The sequence below is a fragment of the Eurosta solidaginis genome, chromosome 5, assembly GCF_040869045.1.
Source record: "Eurosta solidaginis isolate ZX-2024a chromosome 5, ASM4086904v1, whole genome shotgun sequence".
NCBI lineage: Eukaryota > Metazoa > Arthropoda > Insecta > Diptera > Tephritidae > Eurosta > Eurosta solidaginis.
Window position 1 is genome coordinate 185,505,697 of NC_090323.1, and position 25,383 is coordinate 185,531,079.

At 38.8% G+C, this 25,383-nt stretch overlaps 2 protein-coding genes across 2 annotated transcripts; one reads left to right on the plus strand and one right to left on the minus strand.

Annotated features, from left to right (window-relative positions):
- The first annotated feature begins 2,757 nt into the window (after positions 1–2,757).
- LOC137253959 (uncharacterized) lies at positions 2,758–6,047 on the plus strand. Its single transcript, XM_067791562.1, has 2 exons — positions 2,758–2,948; positions 5,137–6,047. The coding sequence occupies exons 1-2, from the start codon at positions 2,916–2,918 to the stop codon at positions 6,004–6,006; spliced, it is 903 nt and encodes a 300-aa protein (XP_067647663.1). The 5' UTR covers positions 2,758–2,915; the 3' UTR covers positions 6,007–6,047.
- An 8,945-nt stretch (positions 6,048–14,992) lies between these two features.
- Positions 14,993–23,878, minus strand: yellow-g (L-dopachrome tautomerase yellow-g). The gene is made up of 4 exons (XM_067786699.1): positions 23,074–23,878; positions 17,000–17,196; positions 16,470–16,884; positions 14,993–16,375 (listed from the first exon to the last, which is right to left on the minus strand). The coding sequence occupies exons 1-4, from the start codon at positions 23,611–23,613 to the stop codon at positions 16,247–16,249; spliced, it is 1,281 nt and encodes a 426-aa protein (XP_067642800.1). The 5' UTR covers positions 23,614–23,878; the 3' UTR covers positions 14,993–16,246.
- Positions 23,879–25,383: the final 1,505 nt, after the last annotated feature.

Sequence of the window (25,383 nt, forward strand, 5' to 3'; positions counted from 1 at the left end):
GCTTTCCTGCACGCAGCAAGAGAAGTAGTATTGTTACTAAATTGGTTTAACGGAGTCTGTTCAGTAAAACTCCTCGCTAGTTCATCAGCACGTACACCCAATGAGAGCCATCTCACCGCTATGGTGTATAGAGGGATCAGGTCCATAAGCGGCTGCTGCGACTGGGGATTCTTAGATTCTTTTGGTTGTTAGCTTCGTCCGAAATGCGCGATAGTCTTATAACGAAGATCATCTGTGCTAATAGCACTGCCCACATATCCATTATGTTTGGACACAACTGTGAACACGGTCGTGAACCCACGGAGAACATGTTGCCTAGATAGAGGGTCGGAGTGTTCTAATCTGTTTGACATAAGTTTTCGGCAATGGCCAGCATCGCAGTCAGCCCGATTGCATAACAATTCGCCTGCAGTCTACCATATAGTTTTAACGGGGGAAGGTTGCGCTTAACTACCAGCGTCTTTGTGGGCGTGAAGTGCATTTGATAGAAGCATTGCGGCTGACACACGCCTCTACTCATCCTATAGACTGTGTTGTTTCTCTCTAGTGATATCTGAAAAAGCCCTATTTGTGAACAAAAGCCATATAAATAATCACAGCCATTTAATAAGCATCTAATACTAATTCATCCAATAAAAAATGATGCCATTTCACCATGTAAATATTTGATATTTACGCAATAATAAGTGCCCCACACATTTCAAAAAGTTTCGATAAGTTATTTGGCCAAAATAAATATTTATCTTGACTTTGTTAGATTTCTCGCTCCACTTTGCTTTTACTTGAATCTTCTTGGTCTTTTGCTGATAGATGGCATTTACTGAAATCAAATATCATGGCGTTATGAATCATGTAATATGTTGGCATGAAATAGGTATGTAACGAATCTTCGACTAGGAATTCTGAAAGTTGGAGAACTTTTGTTTGATATTTATACCGGTTTCGGTCGTGTTGTTCGAAGATCGACATGTGACTAAAGTGGCTTCGAGATAACCTTTCCGAACTCTTGAAAAAGGTTCGTTAGACTTAGCTCCGCTCCAGGAGATATGGTTTTTATAGATGCGAATGCAGAAGCACATCACATTACTTAGGGAGGTGGCAATACAAATGAAGAAGGCGAGTACCTACTTGGTTATTTACTTCAGAGAACTATTTCAAATAGCCAACAAGCGTTCTCAGATTACATATCACCTTCAGCACATCATGGTGGAGTCTTTGGGAACACCAGAGCAACGGACTAGATCAAGTTCCAAATCAAATGTAGACAGAAAACTTGGAAAAACTACCACTATAGAAGAGCTGAAGGATTCCAACACTATAGTATAATAACCCACCCTCTAAGGAGATCCACTTGCAAAGTAAAGCCGCCACAGTTGAGGGATATATAGTAGACCGAGTGGTATCCTGGAACGAATATAGGGATGAGTTGAAAACATATAAATTGAAAATTAGCAGAGCAAAAAGATCCGCATTGAAAAACTTTTGTGCAGACATCGAGTGCTCAAGTGACACAGTGAGATTAAGGAATGCCTTGTCTAGTGGCGAAATATTTCAGGGATTGATTAAGATGGATAGTGAGAGATGGAAATATAGTGACAAGGTTGCTGACTAATACCAAAATCAGGTGAGCGGTAAATTTTTTTTTTCAAGATTTAAATCATCTCGTGCACGATGCTACAAATGTCGAAAAGAACAAGCATTGAACTAAAATAAAAAAAAAAAAAAAAATACTGGGCGCGATTTAACTCAGACATGTTTTATGCCGACTTCCAGCGACAGCTGCAAAGCAGATTAATATTCAATGAGAAGCAGAAATACACTCGGAGTGTTTGGCAAACCATTGCCGAAGCGCGAATCCATTGGTGAGGCGGCATTGAGCTCAGCAGCACGCTACCACCACACCACGCCGGCCACAACAGAATTGTCCCATTTTTGGCGCTGGCTCGCGTCGTTTTCCTACCAAAGGGGAGACATCTCAGTAATTTGTACAGCAAAGACAACAAATTGATTTAACATCTTATCAACCTTGAGGAGCTGAAAGGTGTCAATATGTAAGATAGCATGAAAAAAACTCCGCCTCACTCACTATTCAGGTTTTTCTTGTGTTTGTGAAGCGTATTCTATACTACGGAGCTTTTATTTGGTGAATGGCCGCACACAAAAAGGGAATTTTTCTACCCATACCACATAGCCATGAAGCTACGAAATGCAACTAAAGGCTGATTTACATAAACCCTTCGGTCGCTTCAAAGCGGCTAGGCGTTTATTTGTAACCTTATGGCGCAAGCAAAGCGTCAAAATGAAGCAACACGAGCGCAGCGGCAAACTTAATCCGTCTCAAGCGTATTGTCACTGGGCAACTTGAGCGCGAGGTGTCCAACCATATTAATATTAACGCCATTCAACCTTGTGCGAACAGAGCGGATATCGTGCACGCGAGTTGCTGGGATCTTAGAACCACAATAGTGTTGTAAGAGAGACACAAGGTGCGGAATAGAAGAAGATGTGATTTACGTGTACACCTACGGTTCCAAAGCAACTAAATCCTCCGACTTCTGCTTGAGTTTTTATTTACAAGCTCCGATAAATCTTATTTTAAAGCTTCAATGCCACCTACGGTTTCGGTCAGCTAGCTTTCGTAACATCCCCAGTGTATGTACACATATCAATGAACATATCTCAATCAGTAAAAGATGACACAAATTTGTAGCTTTTATATGGAGCATTTTCAAAAATCTATTTTAGAGTAGTGAAAGGTTTGGAGATAGAAAGATCTCTTTATAAATTTTGTTTCTGGAAAAAAAGAGATCAAAATTTTGTACTAAATTAACAAAAGTAAGTGGTGTGTTCAAAGTGTCGATTTGAAAAAAAAACCTGAAGTCCTAATAGGAGAAGCTACATTGACTAAAATTACCATGGCGTTGCCCGACACACAATCAATAATTTTGGTAAGTTTCATATTCGTAAGGAATTGGTAAGATGTATACGTGGCAGCGACTATCAGCAAAGCTACCCAAAGGGAAATGGAAAATAATAACGAAATTTAGTATTCGTACCAAAAGTCGGACTGTTCTTCGCCTCGCATTTTATATGTTTCTGCCTAAAGTACGGCTCCTAATGTAGCAAATATGAAGAGTCGACTCAGAGCCAATGCCGATTTCGGAGGTTTCATGTTTTGTATGCAACTTAAAATAAACGTTCTGCAAGATGATTTTTCTTGAACCTCAGAATATCCCTCCTAAAACACGCCTGGTAAAATAAACATTGCGAGACTTCCTTAGTAAAAGAGCTGGTAAAGTGGCATAGAAGGCTCAACGAGCTCAAATCAAATCGTTTCCCCATTACCGTGTCCGGCTGATGGTAGCTCATTAAAAGGGCGATTACATCTATAGCTGTGGGAATACTACAAAGATAAGAATTAAGCTCAGTGTCAGTAATTGGATTCAAAGGGGTTGATAAGCGCAATACAAAGCTTTATAGCTTCAAAGCTTCCGCAACCCAATTGCCAACCTCACCTACGCGAGGGGAATCCTGTTACAAATATGAATGTATCATACACATATTTAGCAGGTGAAGCTCTGGTGACACCATGTTCCTTTTGGAACTAGGGGTGGGGGCGTTATGTCCTAGAAAGTTTAATGTGGTCATATTAATCGTTTCCGAGATGATCGGGGTAGTACCTAAATTGTGCTTTGTTACCGGAACGTACCGGATCTATATCCGGCAAAGAGCCATTAACATCGGTAGCAGTTCCTACAACCTTAGGGCAGTGTCTTTATCGTTAATACAACAACAACAACAATCGGTATCGACTAATAATTTCGTAAGCACTAGAGATCAATGTGAACTAAATCACTTTAGGTTAGGTTGAACTGGCCGGTCAATGAAGACCTTATAAAGACTGAATAAGCCAAGTGTGTTATCAGAATTTGTTGGACGGCCCCAAACTCAAAAACCCCAATTATTCTCTTGACAATTACTAGAAGTTTTCTTGGACTCAGCTTAATTGCTGTCTTGAGATCTGGCAGCTCCGTTGCCCTTAGTAGCTGGAGCCTTGATTGCGGGAGCGCAAGACACGAGCACAGAACATGCTCAACAGTTTCTTTCTCTAACTGGCACTTCCTACTTTTTCTGTTACGGTCGCAACCTAACTGATAAGCATAAGTATGACGCAAGAAGGCCCATCATGGGCCATGGTATCACTTTAAGAAGTTTAAGATATTTAAAGTTCCTGGTTTAAAAATACGCATAAGAAATTGACTAAAAAAGTATGAGGAATCAATTAAAACGAAGGTGACTTCAAATGCTGCGGTTAAGTCGGTTAAGATTAAAATTATGAATCCTTTTTCCCTTTCTTAGCTTAAATTTATCGGAGCTGCCTCTGATGTCCTGCTTGGAGAAGAGCTGCCTCGTCTTATTTGATTGCTACTACCATTTCAGCTCGAATATGTTGTACAGTGCGCTCACCGGAAAATATGCTGGGGATTTACTATCCCTCCCATTATTTCTATTGCTGCCGTGAGTCTTTACATCAAAGGGCTTTCTTCGCTAAGGAAAATAACGTTACAAGCATACTAAGTTTACCGGGGTAGCGTTGACCACTTCCCACGACGTAAGCGATGCGTTTAAACCCGAGGTAAATGAAATGTGAAACTTAGAGTAAAATCATTGTAGTGTAAGTGGTTTAGTCGTTGATTTACAAAGTACGACGAGAGACATATGCACACATGTTCGTTAACACTCATAAGCGTTTATTTGCAAAATATGTTTTTTGAAATGCGCAAATAAACAATAACCTCCTTTGATGTTGCGACGAATATAGGCTTACTAACGAATATAGGCATGCGTGAAAAGAGTACGAATCATTATTTCACTAGCCGACGACCTCTGAATTTAAACTGAGATGGCCTTAATAACTCAATAGATTTCCCGTAGAGTATTTTTAAGAATGCATATCATCCCTTGGTACTCGTATTTTCTAGGTTCGTTTAAAAATCGTTCTCAGTGCAGCAAGGAGTCTATCTCCCAAATGATGAGAAAGTCAGTTATTTGCAGAACTTATTAACGTAATTAAATTTTGTCAAACCAGCTATTTCTTTTACTTATATCAACGTTTCTTCTTCCCTTTTTCTACAGCTCTCCACCTTCTTATGGCTTTTATGCTCTTCATCAGTGCAGGCACGTATCGAACCACGTGAGTCGAATACCTGTGCGGGACGCCAATCACCCGGCACCATTTGTGAAACATGCGAGCTACTTTCAACCTGCGTACGACACTCAAGCGGTTGGGTAAATATTCCAGTCGAAACATGTGACACACAAAATGGTTTCTACTGTAATTCGCTTCTTGGTATGTGCAGCAATACAACTGGTCCATGTCATCCTTTTGCAGTGGACGGTAATTTCCCATGTACATCACATGGTGTCTTTCCTGATCCATACGATTGTCAAAAATATCATATGTGCTACTTAGCCGGAGCCACACTCGTTTCGGTGACTGTAGAATGTGCTGGCACAAAAGCATTCGATGCGGCAACTGGACAATGTTCGTTAGCCTTGGGTGATGTGACATGCATGAATAGGCAGTTCCAATGTTTAAGCGCTGGTGAAGCTCATGCTTGGCCTACGAACCCAAATATTTTCTATATTTGTAAAGCCTTTTCGAATCAGGATGAACGCGTTTTATATCCAACATTGTATCGGTGCTCAGATGGTGAAGTATTCGATGGTTACTTCTGTCGTCAAGGTATTATATCGACGGAAGCTCCCCTTTCAAGGCCAATCACAAATTCAACTGATAACGGTAATGGTACATCGAACTCAATACCTACCACTTCGATGGAGAGCAAATGCACTGAAGTGGGTTTGAATGCCGATCTAGAGGATTGTAGCAGTTATTATTATTGTTCAGCGGTGAATGGAAATAAACGTCATCATAAATGTCCATCTGGAACTCATTTTAGTGCGACTATTGCATCTTGTGTTTTTGGTGCGTGTCAAAATTGAAAATTGGATAATTGAATAAAGATCATCTTTTAAAAATAAAAGTGCATTTTTTGAAATTTTTGAGTATTTTTAGAGTTTTATTATCGTTGAAGGAGTAAACACTTGGTGCACTGGCCAGGATTTTTAAGCATCACCCGCGTGATGTTTGCAGAATCAGGGTCACTTCTTCTTTTGAGGGGCTACTCACTAAAACCTAACCTCACACAGCCTACTATGTTTTCTGTAGGTGTACCTGTGTTTAGCATTACTTCGGATAAGGAAGCGCTCTATGTGGGCTTTATGTTTACGTCATGCCAATGGGCTAGGCAAACATCTTCTCGTTTTGCAAGAATTATATATGAGAAGTACTTACAGTATTTCATTACATGCACCCAAATTCCAGCACTACAATAGGTAAAGAGTGCGAATCTAGTAATAATCAAATAATCAACCCAGATTCGCTATAGAAGGTGTAGTCGTTTCGCAGGAACTATTTCGTAGAACTGAGTGTTAATATTTGTTGGTCGCCATCCGTCATAATAATGTTTATGGGGATCGGCTACTTTGTGAGGACAGCAGTTTCTGTTTTTCTTTTGCCAGCTAAAACCCGTGTTAAAGCATTCATATATTTATGTTACATATGATCTGGTTAAGATAAGATGTGCCAGCTAGCAGGTGGTAAAATAGTACTTCCTCATCCTTTATTGCTGCCGTAACGCTTTGATTTAGAAGGCTTTCCATAACTTTTGTCGCCAGACATACACAGTAAGCGGAAACACGATGGAGAGTTGGGGTCTACTTTGCCCTTTGGAATGAGAACTAGCCGTGCTGGTATCTATTTCGTGGACAAGATTTTGGCTTTGAAAAATTTGCCACCGCGGGTCTTCTGTCAAGCCCTAGAGATTTTCTAGGCTTCATGACGCAAAGCTCTTTTAAGGTTTACATAGGGGAATGATGCCACTTTATGGTAACGTGCTCATTCTCTTTGAGTTGGTTGGGTAAACAGAAAGTAAGCTCAGTTGTCTGAGTATTCTCCTTTAAGGACTATTCCCACCTCACTGCGTAGGTGATGTTTCAACGATATAAGTAAGAAGACATCCCGTGAAAGTTCTGCCTGCAGCTTCCTCCAGTGCGTTTCTTTTAAGCTCGGCGACCATATCGGAGGGGCATAGGACATAAGTGGCTGCAAGGTACAAATGCAGCTACATGATCGCCAAAATGTCGATCATTAGTGAATGCCATCGTCGTGGATGCATTTGCCGCGTCCATGTTGTAAATAAGAAGACTTGGTGAGTGATAGCTTCAAGTTCATTGGAGTAGGAAGTGTCTTGGCTGCGGGAAATAGGAGATATATCAGATGATATGAGTCTCCTTCGTTACCTGGATTCCATGGCTTCCGTAGTAGTACAGCCTCTGGGCAATCTCCATTTTTCAGTAACAGGTTAGCGTACCCTTCTCTCCTTTCTTTGAGTAATCGTCCTCGCCCACTCCTTTGTGGCCTTTCTGTCACTCAGCAATCTGCTAAAACATTTTACCAGTGTCAATTCAACTCTCAGCATTCGGTAGCAACTGACGTCAAATATTATTTTGGAATAACAATGAAACCTCAATTGGGTAGACACTCACCGTCAGCCAACTTTTTTCCGACCAAGAGAGGTGTCCCCCAAGGAAGGTGTCCCCCAAGGGACATTGCCTTAGCTATATCGTAACAAGTCAAGCCAGCTATCTGTGCTTCGCGATAACTGGTGCCAATTAAGAGCAACAGTGGAGGTCTTCCCCTTCCTCTGCTTCCAAACTACGATGTCGTCTGAAATATTTTCTTGGTCATGGCATCTTCATCCATTCAGATAACATGACCTAGCCAGCGACGCTGCACTATCATCATAAAGCTCAAACAGCTCATCATTATACTCCTTTGATACTTACTGTCGACACCACGGACAGTAACATAAATCTTCCAGGCACTTCATCTTCTCTCGAAAGGAACCATGATTCCGAGCCATACATCAGCAACTTGTAGAGGTGTTTTTTGTTCGTCCAGAGCGGACTTCACTTTTTAATTGCCTATTCAGTCCAAAGCAGCGCTTGTTGGCAAGAGTGATTCTACGTTTGATTTCAAAACTCCCATGGCTTTTGCTAGTTCCCAAATAGACGAAATCCTTCAAAGTCTCGAATTTATATCCGTCAACAGTGTTGTGACTTTCAAGGCGCGAATGAGCCAATTCTTTCCTCGCTGACACCAAGTACTTCGCCTTTTCCTCATTTCCACCGCAATACCCACATTTTTGCCCCTTTATCTAATCCAAAGAAGGCAGAACTCAGAGCGCGTTTGTTAAGGCCAATAATATCAATATAATCAGCATATGCAATGGGAATTGTACGCTTATTTATCACGGTTAAGTTCTGCTGCTAGAATTATCTTCTACAGCATTATTTTAAAGAAATCCCACAAAAGAGAGTCGTCTTGTCTGGAGCCTCGTTTGGTTTCCAATGCATTCTCAATCCCTACGGAGCTTGCGGTGTTGCTCAACGTCGGAGTGTTATTAGCATTATATAGCAAATAACTGTCCTGGCCGCACGCAGACAGGGAGTGTTGTTCTAGAAAAATTTACCTAAATCTTGGTGCATGAAAAACAATCCGGCCAACGGAGGTGTCCGCCTAATTAAAGTGTCCGTTAGGAGAGTTTTCTCTGTATATATACAAATATTTATACGACGTCCTTGAAGTAAATTCGAAAATCATCTTACCAATGCGCATTGCAAAAACTAAAGCTGTTTAATCAATTCCACAAATTAAAAGATAATAAAGGCTTTTGAAATTATTGTGCAGATTAATTTTATCAAATTTAATAAATAAATTGATAACGGCATTGAGAAAATTCGTTTATAAACTCACGGCGATCAACATAAATTTCAGTCAACTAATCAAAGAAGGAATTGGTTTAAACAATAAATAATTTTTGTAACAAATTGGTCTAAAATATGAAGTTTGCGCTTTTTCTCATTTTGATGGTATGACAGCGAGTTAAATAAAATGAATTAAAAAACGAAATACTAACAAAAATAATTTGTATAATTTTGCTATTTCATAGTGTTGCACATTTGCTTGCATTTCAAGTCAAGATTGTTCAATAGATGGTGATTTTGCTTGCGTCAATAATGATGTTCACATTTGCTTGAACAGTGAAACGGATGGTCATGCTTTAATGATCACATGTGGTGATGGCTTAACATGTAATATTCAAAAGCCAGCAAATGGTTGTCAAAGCACTTCACCGACCACGGATGATTCAACGTCCACAGCGAGGGGTATCTGTGCAGATAATTGTTTAAAGCAATCGAAAAGCAGTTGCCAAATCTATCACAAGTGTATTAACGGGAAAATGAATACGTACACTTGTCCAAAAAATACTTGTTATAGTTATACTAAGGCTGCTTGCATCCCAGGAACTTGCTTGGATAGATCTTGTGTGCCAAAAATATAATTTTAAGTTGCAGCTTTGTTTTAACCTTAATTTAAAATTTTAATTTAGTTTAAGTGCAATGAAAAACACATATAGTGAAATATCTGTAAAAAAAACTGTACATTAATAAACCCAAATTAGGGCGAAGAGAATTTCGTGGAAAAGTTTCTCTATGGACATAGAGTGCTCCAACGAAACAGCATGGTTGAAAAAAGTCCTAGCAAGGGGAAACAGTCCAGGGACTAATAAGAGAGAAAGGAATGGTCACATAATAGTGAGGAATCCCGTGAGGTGCTTCTCGATACACATTTCCAATTGGGAGACGGTTTAGAAGAGCCAGCAGACATCACTCACACTTCGATCACCCAGACGGTATATTTCCGGCCATGCTACAAGTTTCAAGTATGGCGGTCGTGGAATGGCTTAAAATAATATTCGATGTATGCATAAAGATGAATCATGTACCGCACTCTTGGAGAACTGCTCGTGTAGCTTTCCTACCAAGGGCGGGAAAGATCGGTCACGTGTATCCCAAAGACTATAGACCCATTAGCTTAACATCATTTCTGCTCAAAAGCTTTGAGAGGCTGATAGATGTGTACATAAAGTCCAACGTGGATGTAAAGCTGCTCTCCACACACAGTCGGTAGACACCGCATTGCATAGGGTGGTAATTAGCATAGAGAAATCCCTGGAATATAAGGAGTATGTCTAGGAGTCTTCTTGGACATAGCCGGGGCTTTCAATAATGTTGCAAAATGGGCGATTATGGATGGTCTTAGTTACATTAAAGTATATCCTGCCTTAATCAGATGGATCGGCTGCATGTTAAATTGCAGGAAGATTAAATCACAATGGGGATTGTACGAGACCACGAAATCAGTGGACAGAGGCACGCCAGAGGGAGGGGCGCCTTCACCTCTGCTGTGGACGCTGGTCATCAACCAACTGCTCAGGCGATTCGATGAGGGACCCGTAAAACTTACGGCTTACGCAGATGACGTTGCAATTGTCATAAGTGGGAAGTGCCTTCCAACGATTATTTCTTTGATGGATCGGGCGCTTCGTGATATTCATACCTGGGCATCTAATGTCGGGTTGAAAGTCAATGCGTAGAAGACGGATATGGTCTTGTTTACAAAAAGGTACAAGGCCCCAAATTGGTTCAGGCCTAAGTTAGGAGGGGTGACTTTACAGGAAAAACCTTGCACAAAATATCTAGGAATCATCCTAGACAGTAAGCTGTCATGGAAGCTCAACGTGGAGGAGAGGGTGAAGAAGGCCTCAGCGGCACTATATGCATGTAAAAGAATGCTGGGGTGTACGTGGGGCTTATCGCCCTCTCTTTCTCATTGGGTTTTTACAGCGATTGTAAGCCCTATTCTATACTATGGAGTTCTTGTTTTGTGGAAAGCCACAAAAAAAAAAACATGCCACAAAAGAATGACCTCAAAAAATTAGAGGGGGTATGCAGACTATCGATGCTTAGCATTACGGGAGCCCTGAAAACAACCCCGATGGCTGCACTGTATGCCATTGTGCACATTCTACCTGTACCCCTGGTAAAAAAAACCATAGCATTAACAACTGCAACCAGGCTCGGTGTCTCGGAACAGCTTGAGCGCCTACCATATGACCATAGTAGTACAGCGTCATCAATCACAAGGCGAACATACTACCTGATTCTCTATCTGCGCTTCGAGGGAGATCTTAAGGCCACAATAGAGGTGGACGGTTGGCGCAAGGGTGCGCAAAAGGCGGGAGGAAGCGATACATGTATACACAGATGGTTCCAAGGTAGTGGAATGAGTAGGTCTGCTGTATACTTTGCTGATCCGGAAATAAACAGATCCTACAGGCTGCCGGATTACTGTAGCGTTTTCTAAGCTTGAAATATTAGCCGCTACCAAAGCAGTAGAAACCCTGGAAGAAAAAAACCTAACCTGCAATCGTGTTAACTTTTATATTGACGGTCAAGCAGCAATTAATGAAATAATCTCGCATAGCACAGCATCTAAATGCGTGTTAGAGTGTAAGCAGTCCCTGGAGAAAATCGGGACAGGGAGAAGCATACATCTACATTGGGTCCCAGGGCATATGGGAATAGATGGGAATGAAAAAGCGGACGAACTAGCTAAAAAGGGTGCATCCCTTGAAGCTTCCTCCGTAGACGACCCAATTAGACTGGGCGAGATTAAGCGAAGGCGAGAGGTGCACATGATCGACCAAGCGGGAAAGGCGTGTGTTCAAGCGCGGGGCTGTAAAGTGTCGAAGATTATGTGTAGGTTTTACAACCTTAGACTAACAAAGTTGCTTCTATCATTAAAAAGAGAGGACTGTAGACTCAAGACGGGTATTCTGACTGGACGCTGCCTTCTGGCGTCACATGCCTTTAAATTAGGCTTGGTCAGTGATAGCAGATGTAGAAAGTGCGGGTTGGTGGAGGAAACGATCGAGCACGTTCTGTGCTTGTGCCTTGCACTTGCCAGGCTAAGACTCCAGCTATTAGGAGTGATACAGCTGTCAGATCTAGAAGCAGCAAGTGGCTTAAGTCCTAGGAAGCTTCTAGTATTTGCCAAGAGGACGGAGTTATTTTATAACATAGGTCTTGGTTTTTGATAGGGTTTTCCAGTTTGGTCGTTAAAGCAAACTTTTGGTAACACTACGGACTCAATCAGTCTATGTGGGGTCCTCATGGACCGGCCAGTTCAACTTAACCTATAACCTAAAACCAGATTACGTTTAGAAGATTTTATTTTAACAAATATCATCTTCTCTGGAAAAAAGAAACCTTTGGTTCTTTAGGAATAATTTATGCTCGTTTTCGATAGGATTTGGTGGTCATAAAGTGATTAAGCGTTTAAGGGCCAGTACCTGAATTGACCTATATCTCTTAAACCAATCAAGATTTTAGAAACATTTGTTTTTGCCTTATATAGCTACCTAACTCTAGATTAACACACATTTTGATTCAACGTTCCACCGTATTTTGTGTATATTTCTTGAACCAAGCAAAATTTAAAAATATATTGTTTTTGCTGTGCATAGGTACCTAGATATAGACCAATCCACAATTTGATTCTACGTTCGTCATTGTCGGTTCAGGCTCTATGAGGGTTAATCGATTTATCGACAAAACCGAACTTTGTGTACATCTTTTGAAAGAAGCAAAATTTCAAAACAATTTCGGAAAAATGAACACAAATACCCCACGAAATGTATAGAAGACATTTATGCACATCTCTCCCAAAAAAAAACCCTCAGATTACCCTAACCAAAACATTACGCAAAGTAACGAGTGACGTCTTTTATTATATTTATCCTCTTTGGCAAAGGTAGCCACTTAAATATTATTCCACAATTTTACATCCAAAATTAACCCTTCGAGGTGAAATTGGGAGTTATCCGTACACAAACGAACCAGTAACTAAAAGCCTTATCTCTTTAATCAAGCAATATTTTTTCTGCATTATATAGCTACCTAACTGTAGATTAAGACACTATCTAATCAAGGTTTCATCATTAACGGTTCAAGCTCCACGTGAGATATCCCGTTATTTATTGAATATTTGATAACATGATCCTTACATCCCACAATCCATATAGTCATTTCATTGTCATTTTTGCACCACCACTGGACACTCTTGATAATAGCCCTCGATTTAATTGATATATCATTCCAAGCCACATCTTCTAACCTACATACGGCGTAGACTGCGTAAAATTATGCAACGGTGGCCTTGTAACGCTGATGCCGCCTCTTCGTAAGCGATAACTTTTACGTGACTATGAAATTCCCAAAATAACGTCCGCCAGAGTTGCTCGATAGCTCCCTTGGAATGAACCCAAAATCTTGTTGACTCGGGCAGAAAATTTTTGATCATTTAGTTCTTTGAAACCTCAGTACTAAGTTGACCAGTAATTCATTGTGGAACCGCGTAGTTAGTGCCAATTTGTTAAGTCTGATAGTCCATCAACATGACTCTGGCCATTTAGTCACCGTCGTCGTCATCGCGTTGGGAAATTCACCTCTGATCAACATCTCCAAGGCGACCACTTAGAGCAGACGTCCGCATATTGTGGCACAATTGCGCACACTCAATTCACACGTATTCTTAAGCTGGAGACATTGGTGCTTTATCGGTAACCTTTTAACAGCTGATTCGACCAACCTTATGAGAATCAATGCAATCGATTATTGGTGCCGGTAAGGTCGTAACCGTATCGTAGCCAACCAATTGGGTTTTGGTTTACCGTCGTAACGATAAACAGCTGATTACGTTAGGGATACGGATACAGCGATACGACATAAGCTGGAGTCATTGGTGCCGTTTGTCGTATCGCTGTAGTCGTATCCCTAACGTAATCAGCTGTTTATCGTTCGGACGGTAAACCAAACCCCAATTGGTTGGCTACGATACGGTTACGACCTTAGCGGCACCAATAATCGATTGCATTGATTCTCATAAGGTTGGTCGAATCAGCTGTTAAAAGGTTACCGATACGGTTACCGATAAAGCACCAATGTCTCCAGCTATACGGCACCAATGACTCCAGCTTTATTCTCTTTAGTTTAGTAGTCGCTCAGCATTTGGCGCAGCAACATCTATTGTGTGCGTCGCTCGCAATGTTGACGAATGTTGTTAACAAGCAACAAGCAGAGATCGTTTGTTGGTTTCTTTCAATGCGCACAAGGAAAATATTTTATTTTGACCAACCCTTTTGCGCAAATACAATGTATTTTATAAACCATTTGCTTGCCATTTTGCGCATTAAAAAAATAATAACAAACGATTTTGTCTTGTTGCTTTTTATAAGCGAATGAACTACGCAAAACGATGTATCAATTGATCCCCCCAGCGGGTTAGGGTGTTAGAATATACCCGCGGTAGGTATGCCTGTCGTAAGATGCGACTAAAATACCAGATTCAAGGGGTTGTGTAGCGCAACCTTTTCAGGTTCCCAGCGCAATATACAGCTTCTCTAAACCCAATTGTCAACCTCACCTATCCATGGCGAATCCTGTTTCATTACCAGCCGAGGCTCTGGCGACCCCGAATTCCTCATGGATATAGGGGGTGGGAGGGGGGTATGGCTTAGAAGGTCGCATGTGGTCATAACAAATCGTTCCCGAGATGGTCGAGCTTGGTACCGGAACGTACCGGATCATCCGGCAAAGGACCATCAACTCGATAACACTCCGCAAGGTCTCCGGGGAGTGTTCCTATCGCAACAACAACATGCATCAAGTGATGTGCGCGATCATCGCACTCTCTCTAACACATCTGCCTTAGAGTAAAAAAGAGAAAACACCTCTTTGGAACGGTGTACTCTTCTCTATGTAGATCGTTCGCCTAACTTTGAAATGAGACTTTCAATATCGGGTAGATATCTACGCGCAAATTAAAATCATAAATATCTTCTTTTTGTTTTAAATAAAAATGTTAATCATGTATATTTAGTAAAAAAAAGTTAACTCCACAAAATTTAAAATAAAATAATGAATAAAATTAAAAGTGGAAAAAATTTGAAGAGCCCTGAAATATTTTTTTTTTGCTTAAAAGAATAAGGCCTTGATTAAACAATTGCGAGAAAATAAAAGTACAGTGAAAATACAGAGTTAGTTGTGTGAAGATAACAGAAAGGTTGGGAGAGAAACTTATACTTAAAAGTGAAACATATTGAATAGAAAGTGAAATGTAGAAAGCAGGTAGGAATGGCACCACTCAGCCAAACTAGCGTCATAATGATGGAGAGTACATTTTGTCGATAGCGAGATACGCGAGGTACGCGTTACCCTATGAGTGTTAAGATGCCCTATGAGAAATATTTCATGATTGATTTAAAAATAGGAAAGAACTACCTTACATACTTTACAGATGACGGCGGTCGCTTTGGTATAGAGGCTTGACCACTGCCTTGACTAACCATAGGTCCCAATCTCAAGTGAGGAAACAACCGACATCCACATTTTTTAGAAATCTTTCTAAAAGGGGTGCGCCCATTGGCAATAGTTTCTAAAGTTCTCCGATAGTATTTCTGCTATTTCAATAAAAAATTTAATCCAAGCAGATGCCGTTCATCAACCATAGTCGATTTTTATCTTGGCCGAAGCCCCCGATATAATTTTTTTATCAATTGGCGATATTTGTTCCATTTAAATACATAAATTATGAAGTATTAGGAACCCTCTTTTCTCTTTAAATATTGCGCAGGATTTTCCTACCTTACTGCTGATCATGCTCTCGTTCTCATCAATACACTCGCAATTAAAATTTTAGCTCGCAATCCCATTGCAAATACGGGAGAGTATTGGGGGCTAAAAATACTTTGGGAGAGAGTTAAAAGTGTGTGAGATAAAAAGAGATAGACTTAAGAAAAAAATGAGTAAAGTGTGCAAGGAGAGAATTCCGTATTAAAGTAGAAAGCGAAAATTATGAAGAAGTATTTTTATTTTTTCAGACCAGAGCACTTTTACTATGGAGTGAGTAAAAGTTAAGAATAGGACCTAAAACAGTGAATGATGGAGAGAGGTATTTGAAAAAGAAACGAGTGAGGTTGAAAGGAAGAAAATAGCAAAGTTAAGAAAGAGAAGAAAACACTTTCTGTGCGGTGTACCGATTGATAAGCGCGAGAGCAAATAATAACCGGAACATTTCCTCACTACTCCCTCGCTTAACAATCGTAAACAAAACAGCAATACATTTAATGTTACAAAAAATATTAATTTAAAAAAGTATTAGTAGAAAAATAAATTATGTCTCTTAAACTACACTACCCTATTTCCTCTGGCGCTATCAGGCTTCGTTGTCACGTACAACAGGATGTAGCACAATTGAAGCGCCATTACAACCCGTACGCTCCGAAATAAAATCATGGAAGTTACTCTCCAATGCCCACATGAAACGTTTGTGTCCTGGCAGCACCTTTAAACAATGAAATAAGGTAATCGCAAATTAGACAAACCATTTAACACTTTAATCCGACGTAAATATATAAATGTATAAAATTCTAACAAACCTGCGTCGCCAAACGACAATCACCACCATGCTGTACATCCTGCAAATTGGTTGCCTTAAAACATGTCTCCGTATTCCACATATAAATATCATTTTCGCCTTTGTAACGCAAGAATAGATTGGTACCACCATCTGCGCCAAGTAAAACGATTTGTTTGCCATATGGCTTGGCGCCTACATCCACTATCGAACCGGCACCTTGGCCAACACGCAAATATTCTCCTCGAATCGAGTACAAACGCGGTGAGCTGAGGTAAGTGAAGTAAATTGTTGAAGTACCATCCGCATTAATGATGGGTGCCATATACAATACATCGGTCGTTGGGGTTATGGCTTTGGGTAAAACAATGCGGTACGATTTACCGGCAGCGATATCATATACGAGTATACTGCGTGCACCTGCATCGGCTACGTAACTGTGTGGTGGTGGTAAAAAAAGGATGGGATGAGAATGAGTGTATTGTTAATTGCGAAATTAAATAGATTGCTTTGTTTGTTTTTTATTGGAAAACTTTCAAAGTTTTTACTCACACAAAAGGCTTATTGTCCTTAGAATAGTCAACGACCATAAATTGTAAACGTGACTCTGCTGTTACCATATCACTTAAATCAATGCTTTTGACAACTTTATTGTCTGCCGTATTGACTGCTACGATTTTTGGTCCACAACGACGTATCGGTTGCTCCAATGTATTGACTAGTCCTACATCTAAAGCCCATAGCAAACCCTGATACAATGGAAAAGTTTCAAATGAAAAGAAGTTGATGGGAAATCAGCTGAAAAAATGTACGTGAGACATGCTTAAAGAAAATTTTGGTTGGTTTTTGCAATCTACTTAAATCACAATATCATATCACATTTATCAAATAGTGAATATATTCTCCCAAAAAATAAGTTTTTCATTAACAAAAATAATATCATGGGATCTTTAGTTTCATCAAGCGATGTGATATCAAGTGTAAAATATCATACATAAGAAGTTTCGCGTGATCATCCGATATGATATCAAATATAAATACATCATAAACTGTATCGTGTGATGTTTCAAAATTGTATTGTTGAATTCCTATAAATTAAAAGAAATTGAATTGCATACAAAGGGAAAAACTTTGTTGGATCTTGAAAACTACTAAAGAAAAAATAAGATATCGCATCACATCATCACCAAAAAAATATGAAACTGTGGTTGGTTCTTTATTAATAAAAAAATTTTCATCAGAGATCATTCGTGTGATCAAGCGATGTGCTATCAAATCTAATAGATAAATAGGCAAGGAGTTTGAAAAGAAAAGGGGTGAAACTTCTTAAAACAGCAAGCCACTTTTTGAACAGGATTGGATACAAAAATAAAATACTACGCCCTCTTAATTTTATTAGCTTTTTTCGAAAATATTTCAAGGATATATCAAATACTTGCTAAAGTGATCGTATTTATGAGGGAGATGAGTGGGAGAAGAAGAGGTAAATGCAGAAAGGATAGAAGGGAAGAGGTAGCGAGAAGATGGTGGTAAGGGAGAATAAAAGATAAGTAAATTAGAAACAGGTGGAAGGCAGTTAGGTAAGGGGATAGTGAGAAGTCGAAAATAATATGTGAAAGGAGAAAAAAGGAGACCAAGAAGTACAGGAAGAGAAAAGAAAGAAAAAGAAAAAAGGTAAAGGGTGGACCGTGAATAATTATGATGGGAAGCGAAAGGATACTGAAAAGAAAAAGATGAAGGAGTGGAAAAGGGATAGATAAGGAATTGAGTCAGGTAAAGTGAAAGGGAGATAAAGATGTGGAACAAAGAAACAAGGTAATGTAAGGAAAAAAGGAAAGGAATTGGAAGGAAAGGAAATGTTTTCATAGATGTGTTATCGGTTTGTTATTGAAAAGTTATTGATTGGTTTTCGAATTTGTTATCTGTTATGGATTAGTTATCGAAAAGTGCAATGCTTGATAATTTATCCATATATTATGAAAATGATTCATTATCGAAGAATTACTGATTATCTATCGAAAAAATTGATTTGTTATCGAAAAGATAACGGTTTTTTATCAAACAGCTATCGAAAATATATCCCTTTTTATTGAAAAGTTGCTCATTTGCCACCAAAAAAAATTAATAAAAATTATATAACTTTTATATTATATCGAAAGTTTATTGATTTATTATAGGATTGCTAGCAATTATGAATTTTTATCGGAAGACGCCACCGAAGCAGAGGAAAAGGCGGCCCCCACTTTGCTGAAAGGATTTGGTGAAAACGATTTAAACGCCCTCGGTGTTACCAATTGGCGCCAGGAGGCACAACGGTAACCGCTTAAACGGTTAAGCACAAATTAAATTATGAAAGAAATACCGATAAAACTTCAATATAAAATCGCTGAAACATCGATAAAAAACCTTTAAAATCAATAGGAAGCAGATAGCCCGACGATAATAATTTGCTATCGATACTAAGCCGATAATAAAACAATAACTTTTCGGTAACGGTTGTAACCGCTTTGGAAACCGATTTACTTCAACCCCTGGGCGAGCTCTAGTTCACTTTATTGGACATTGTTAAAAACATTAGTTCTCTAGTCCCAGCCCTGTATGTTTACATATCGAACTTCTGGAGTACTTGGTACGTACTCACCCCTTCGTTCTTATAAAGTTGTTGTTGTTGCTGTTGTAAGTGAACACATCACTTAGTTACGACGTCATGCTTTACGCTGATAAGAATATTAATTGTAACATTAATCTCTACGTTTTATTATATTTGATTCCACCATTAAATTTTCTGTAAACAAACGAAAACTTTGTTTTTTCCGTGATCGCATCACATCACCTTATCATATCTTAGCATATGATATCATATCATTTTCACCTTTTTTTATTCAATTGAAATTCTCCACTGGGAACATTATTGACTCTGAACGCGCAGTTCTTTTATTATAAGTAGGCAGATTTAAAATATTACTTAATTGTAAGAGTAGATTTTCGCAAAATTATCATTTTGCTGACGGGTGAAATTGCGGAGGCAAACATTTTATATTAAATAATATTTTATACAATTATATTAGCCTATAAAATTTTAGTTTTGCACACTTTGCTTTTATATGGACTGTACCCTACATTTATACATACATACATACTTAAGTATGTTTATCACATTGCATTATAAATATTTACATACTATCGCTTAAACAAATTAATTTCATTATTCTGAGCTCTGCCAGTAAATTTGTTTGGTTGAGTGGGTGTTCGTTTATTTGCCTGACCCGTTAACGGATAAACAGCCGATTCGGCCATATTGGCAGTGACAGTGGCAGGTCGGAATTAATGTTGACGTTCGACCAAATGTCGGTATTTCATAATTTAAAATAAGCGATTTTTATGTACAATGATTGGATGATATTTTCTAAAAATATTTTCAAAAAATTATAAACTCGAACATACAAATATTTGTTCAATTGCTGATTGCATCGAATTCGTATGGATGCGATATGAATATGAGTAAATAAAATTGCATATGGACGTTTATGTAAACAATTTTTTGACTGCGTGCAAAATTTTTTGAAATATAAATATCAACATATTCAATTTATTAAATCTTCTTCAAACAATTCCATGTTGCATAAAAAAAATGTGTTGACTAAATTCAAAATTTAATGAGACAAGATTAATATAATTGGGAGTTAAAAGGTGAGTGAAATTCTCCACTCTATTTGCGTTTTTGCCATGAAAACTTCTTAGTGGATATTTCGCACTTCAGAGTCGGTATAAAGCATGTACATAGGTCTCGTCCAGCCAAATAGAGGAAAAATGAAAAAGTAGCATAACGCCAATCGAACGAAAAGCGAAGAAATCAGAGGTAAATCGTGCCAAGTATTTATTAATTTTATTTTACGTTATGTTTTCCTACATTACGTTTTGTAATGTTATGTTAAGCACGGACTAAATCTTACCGGAAATAAATCGCAATAAGTTGTTTTTCCATTTTATGTTATGTTACGTTTTTTTATGTAATATTAGATTATGTTATCTTATTTAATGCTATGTTTACAGCCCTGAAGATGATTTCTAATTGAAATCGAAATATCGACAAAATAAATAAATACAACATATATGGTATAATTAATTGCATTTTTATTATTAATATATATGTGTGGCCTAGAGCTCGGAAATTCTTCTTGATATAACTTTTCAAAGGCCGAAAATAAAAATAAAAACAAGATCAATGCTATGTTATGTTTAAAGCAGATGTACACAAAGATAAAAAAAATACAAATAAAACACATCAAAAGAGGAGGAAAGAGGCGATGAAGCAATATTTGTTCGTTGGTTTTAAAAATCCCACGAAGCGACCTTGACCGTAAAGCCTACAGCGTTGTGGCACAGCGCGCTATCGGAAAACACAGAACTCAGCACAGGCTCACCTAAGAGGATTCTTGTCATAAACAATTATCAAAGGGAGGCAGGCTAAGCTGCTGGATTATGCAGTGTCGGTGCTTAAATAAGCATAAAGTTGGAGATACTGGGTACGGATAGCCTCTCAACTGTAGCGGGAGTACAATACCCTATCAGGAGCAAGATTACAGAAAAAAAAAATACAAGAAAGTGCAGGCCAAACGGCCCAGAGCCTCATGCTGAACCGAAATGATACATGCTGAAATCACAGAAGCTAGATCATGTCCCAGGATTCGTAATTTGTAGCATTTTTAGAGTGCCACCCTCTAAATTGGAGCAGACTGCTGATGAGCTACTACAGCAAGTGGTACTTGACCATAAATCCAACAGTGCCATCTTCATCGAACTTGCTTCAAGTTCAGTACTTTAGTCACATCACAGGAGGGCTAGACAATATATTGCTTTATATGCTTATTTAAAATAATTTCAAATAAACTCAATAAATTTGTATATAAACAATGTTTCCTTTCAGATATTATCAGTTAGCAGCAGCTGGCAACTGATGACAGGATATGCCTAGAGGCCACCACGAACACCACCCGACAACGGTCAGGCTAGATAAAGGCAAATACATATATGCACAAAATTGGCAGCACATACACAAAAGACCCTTTTTGCATGAAATTAAGTCACAACCATTGTTATTTTTGTTAGATGTTTGTATTATTTACAATAGGTTTGGGTAGGGTGCAAAAGGGGAAACTTTGCTCATTGCGATGTCAAATGGCCTCATATTTAATATTGGCATTCTTTTTTAGCCTTAACAACTAAGTCCTTACTTTGTCATTGACAGTGACAGTGACCTTGTAGGGATGGCCAAGGCGAAAAGATGACACAAATGATTGTGATTCACACACATACACGTGCACACACGCACAAATTTGTCCATGTATTTGTATTTCGTTTCAAAATGAGTTATTTGTTTTAAATTAAAATTTCATTAATTATGACAGATAGAATAACAAGATTTGTTGACCTAAAAGCATTGTAGGAAGATCTTTGACAAATATTATAAAGGTTGTGTTTGAATTAAATTAAAACCAAGGTGATTTAATTAAGTTCAATTTTACTGAAGTCAGTTTCAATCAATTCAATTCATTTCAAATCAATTAAATTCCTTTTCTTTTAATTCAATTCAATTCAATTTAATTAAATTTATTTTCTTTTAATTCAATTCAATTCGTTTCTATTCAATTCAACTCAATTTTTAGTTAAAAATGATTTAAATTTCGTTAATAATTTGGGAAAAATTTAAACAACGTGACATCAGGACGGACAAGGCGACAGCTGTTTCGATTATACCTTGTAAATCTCTTCAAAGCTTTTTCTCTTGTCACATGATGACATACGATGTATGTCCAGTGCATAAAGAAAATATGCAAAGAAGGCAATTGGGATAAGGTTTACAACAACTAAGGCATGACGTGGCTGAATGCGTTTGTAATACTTCAACCATCGTAGGAGTGCGGGTTCAAATCCCACTCCCTGAAGAAACAGCTGTCGCCTTGTCCGTCCTGATGTCACGTTGTTTAAATTTTTCCCAAATTATTAAATAAATTATAAATTAAAAATTGCTTCAAATAAATGTTTTCATACATTTAAAGCAACAAGGGTAATCCCCACTTAAACTCATATGATTTAAATTTCTTTTAAACTTTTTTTAATGATCCAAAAATTTTAATTTGAGATTTCAAAAACTACTAAAATGCACTCCTGCGAATTGCACTAGTTCCGAGCTAGCGTAAAACCATCGCATTAAGGGGTGGTACTAGGCCTAATGCTCTGTACCTCGCAGCGCTTTCAGCTGATACTTTTAACAGTGCGATGTTCTACGACATCCCAAGCTTACTTCATAATGGACGTAGACACACCGGAAAAATCTGGGGGTAAGTTTTTTTTGGGAAATCCCCACCCCTTCCACTCCTAGAATGAAAAATTTTTCAAGTTAAAGGAAGCTAAAGATAAATTCCTTCAGAGGGTAGCTCTCTAACCTCTTCGTGATCCAAAAACTCACTGGCATTTATGTATTAACGAGGTATTACCTTGGTTTTCCTACGAGTCGGATAAGTTCTCACAGCGCCGCCTACGTACTTGGCGCCATCCGCATAGCCTTAACCATAGCCTATACTAAGTTTTACGTACATATTTCTTGTACTTTTATCAATACTCACATTTGAATCCACAATAATATCCACTACCGATTGCAATGCCTGACAATTGCCCTCCTCTTGTATAGCCCAGCAAGGATATGGCGCTATTTTTGCCACACATTTACCCTTCTTCAATTGCACACGACCCAACGTAAACGGTACACCCTGTTTATAACGTGGTAATGCAACAAAAGCATCATCACGTAGTAATTGAGCGCGCGTCACGATCACATTACGAGGCACATAACGACCGGATTGAACGTAAATATTCTTGGTAGATTCACAAGGCCAAAGTAAGTTATTGCCACTTAGTTGGAAGGTAAGTGCGGCTAGAGGATATTTGTTACATTTACTGACATACTTGTTGCTACTGGGATGATATTTGTTGTTGTTATAACTGTCCGTGTCAGCTACGTCTTCTGTTATGTCAGATGGGTCATCGGGCAAATCATTGGTATAGGCAGCACGTGTGCATGTGACGGCGGCTAAAAGGAGCAGTGATGATATAAGTTTTTGTTTGTAGTTGCTTTTGTTGCTCCTATTGTGGTGTTGTAATTGCATTTTGTTTGTTTATTGTATTTGCGTAATTTATCCACTGATGACACTATTGTTGTTGTAACAGTTTTTGTTTGACAACTAATTCACTTCCTTCCTAAGCCTTTGTACTTTGGCTCTTGGCTTACTTGGCATCGAATCTTTTAGAGATTTCAAGTTAACCAAATAAACACTAAGTAAGAAGTTAGTTTGAATTTTGTAGCTTTGTCTTGTTTATTCACTGGAACTGTCAGCAGCGCCACCAACAATGTTGCATTTATACTTTTCATTTGCTTCAAGATTTGTTATTTGTTATTACAGAGTTCGTGCAAGAATTGTGGTCCAACAGCTGCCGGTTGCGTGTCTTAAAGTAGATTTCTTGTTTGTTAATTTTTTTAGGTTAGTTTTTAGTATTCTTTGTTTGAGAGGAGAGGGGGATCTTCTTCAGCAGTATGCGACCTTTCTCTATATTTCACAGTGGGCAATTTTCGTGATTATTTTGGTCAAAAAAGAATGTTAGACTAAAGCTGATTGCGCTTAAAGTTTCAGTTTAGCTTTCAGTTACAAAATGCATAATTTGTTCATTATTTTTAAATGCGACTGCTCTTCTTTTGTTCGCTGCTGTAGCTTATTAATATTTTAATGTGAAATTTTGAATGTGCGGATGTTCAGACGTTAATCTTTGTGATTCAATCACGTTAGAAGGAAGGATAGCGATTAGTTGCACTTAGAAAGACAATATGAAGAAAAAAGAGAACACCCTGCTCCTGTAAATGATTAACATTAAATAACTGTTTAGCTATTTTTAGACTCAGCTCTGCCAGAACGGCTTGGCGGATTTTAATTAAGTTTTGCACACAGCGTGGAAGGATCTGCAATATTTTTTGGAAAACAGGGTTAGAGTCCTACGTGCTTGGAAGCATTTACTTACAATTTGTTTTCCTCTAACGTGGAATGAGCATTCGAGAACATTTTGGAAATGTTTTCGATATCATTTGTTATTGTGTTATTTGATCACTTCTGTAACTTTTGGGGATGAAATAAAATAAATGTAAGATGTGATAACCTCCCAAGAGATCTAAGGCCGAGCTTCTCTTCCAATTTGCGTCGTGCTCCTTTTGATTTTCCCTACAAATTGGTCGGACGGGACCTGCATGTTTTATGCCGACTCCGAACTGCATCTGCAAGACAGATGAGTTTTCACTGAGAGCTTTTCATGGCAGAAATACACCCGGAGCGCTTGCCAAACACTGCCGAGGGGCGACCACGCTTAGAAAAATTTTCTTCTAATTCAAAAACCTTATTTCTAAAAATTTGGTGTGTCTTTGTCCGGGGTGTGAACCCAGGGCATACGGTGTGGTAGGCGGAGCACGCTACCATCATACCACGGTGGCCGCCACCGTGTCATGTCGACACAATCTTAAAATCGTATCGGAATTAGGTTAGGTTAGGTTGAACTGGCCGGCCCATGAGTGCCTCACATAGACTGAATGAGTCCGTAGTGGTGCCAGAAGTTTGTTTTAACGACCAAACTGAAAAACCTTATCAAAAACCAGGACCTATGTTATAAAATAACTCCGTCCTCTTGGCAAATACTAGAAGCTTCCGAGGACTTAAACCACTTGCTGCTTCTAGATCTGACAGCTTTATCACTCCTAATAGCTGGAGTCTTAGCCTGGTAAGTGCAGGGCACGAGCACAGAACGTACTCGATCATTCCCTCCTCCAGCCCGCTCTTCCTACATCTGCTATCACCGACCAAGCCTAATTTAAAGGCATGTGAGGATAGAAAACAGTG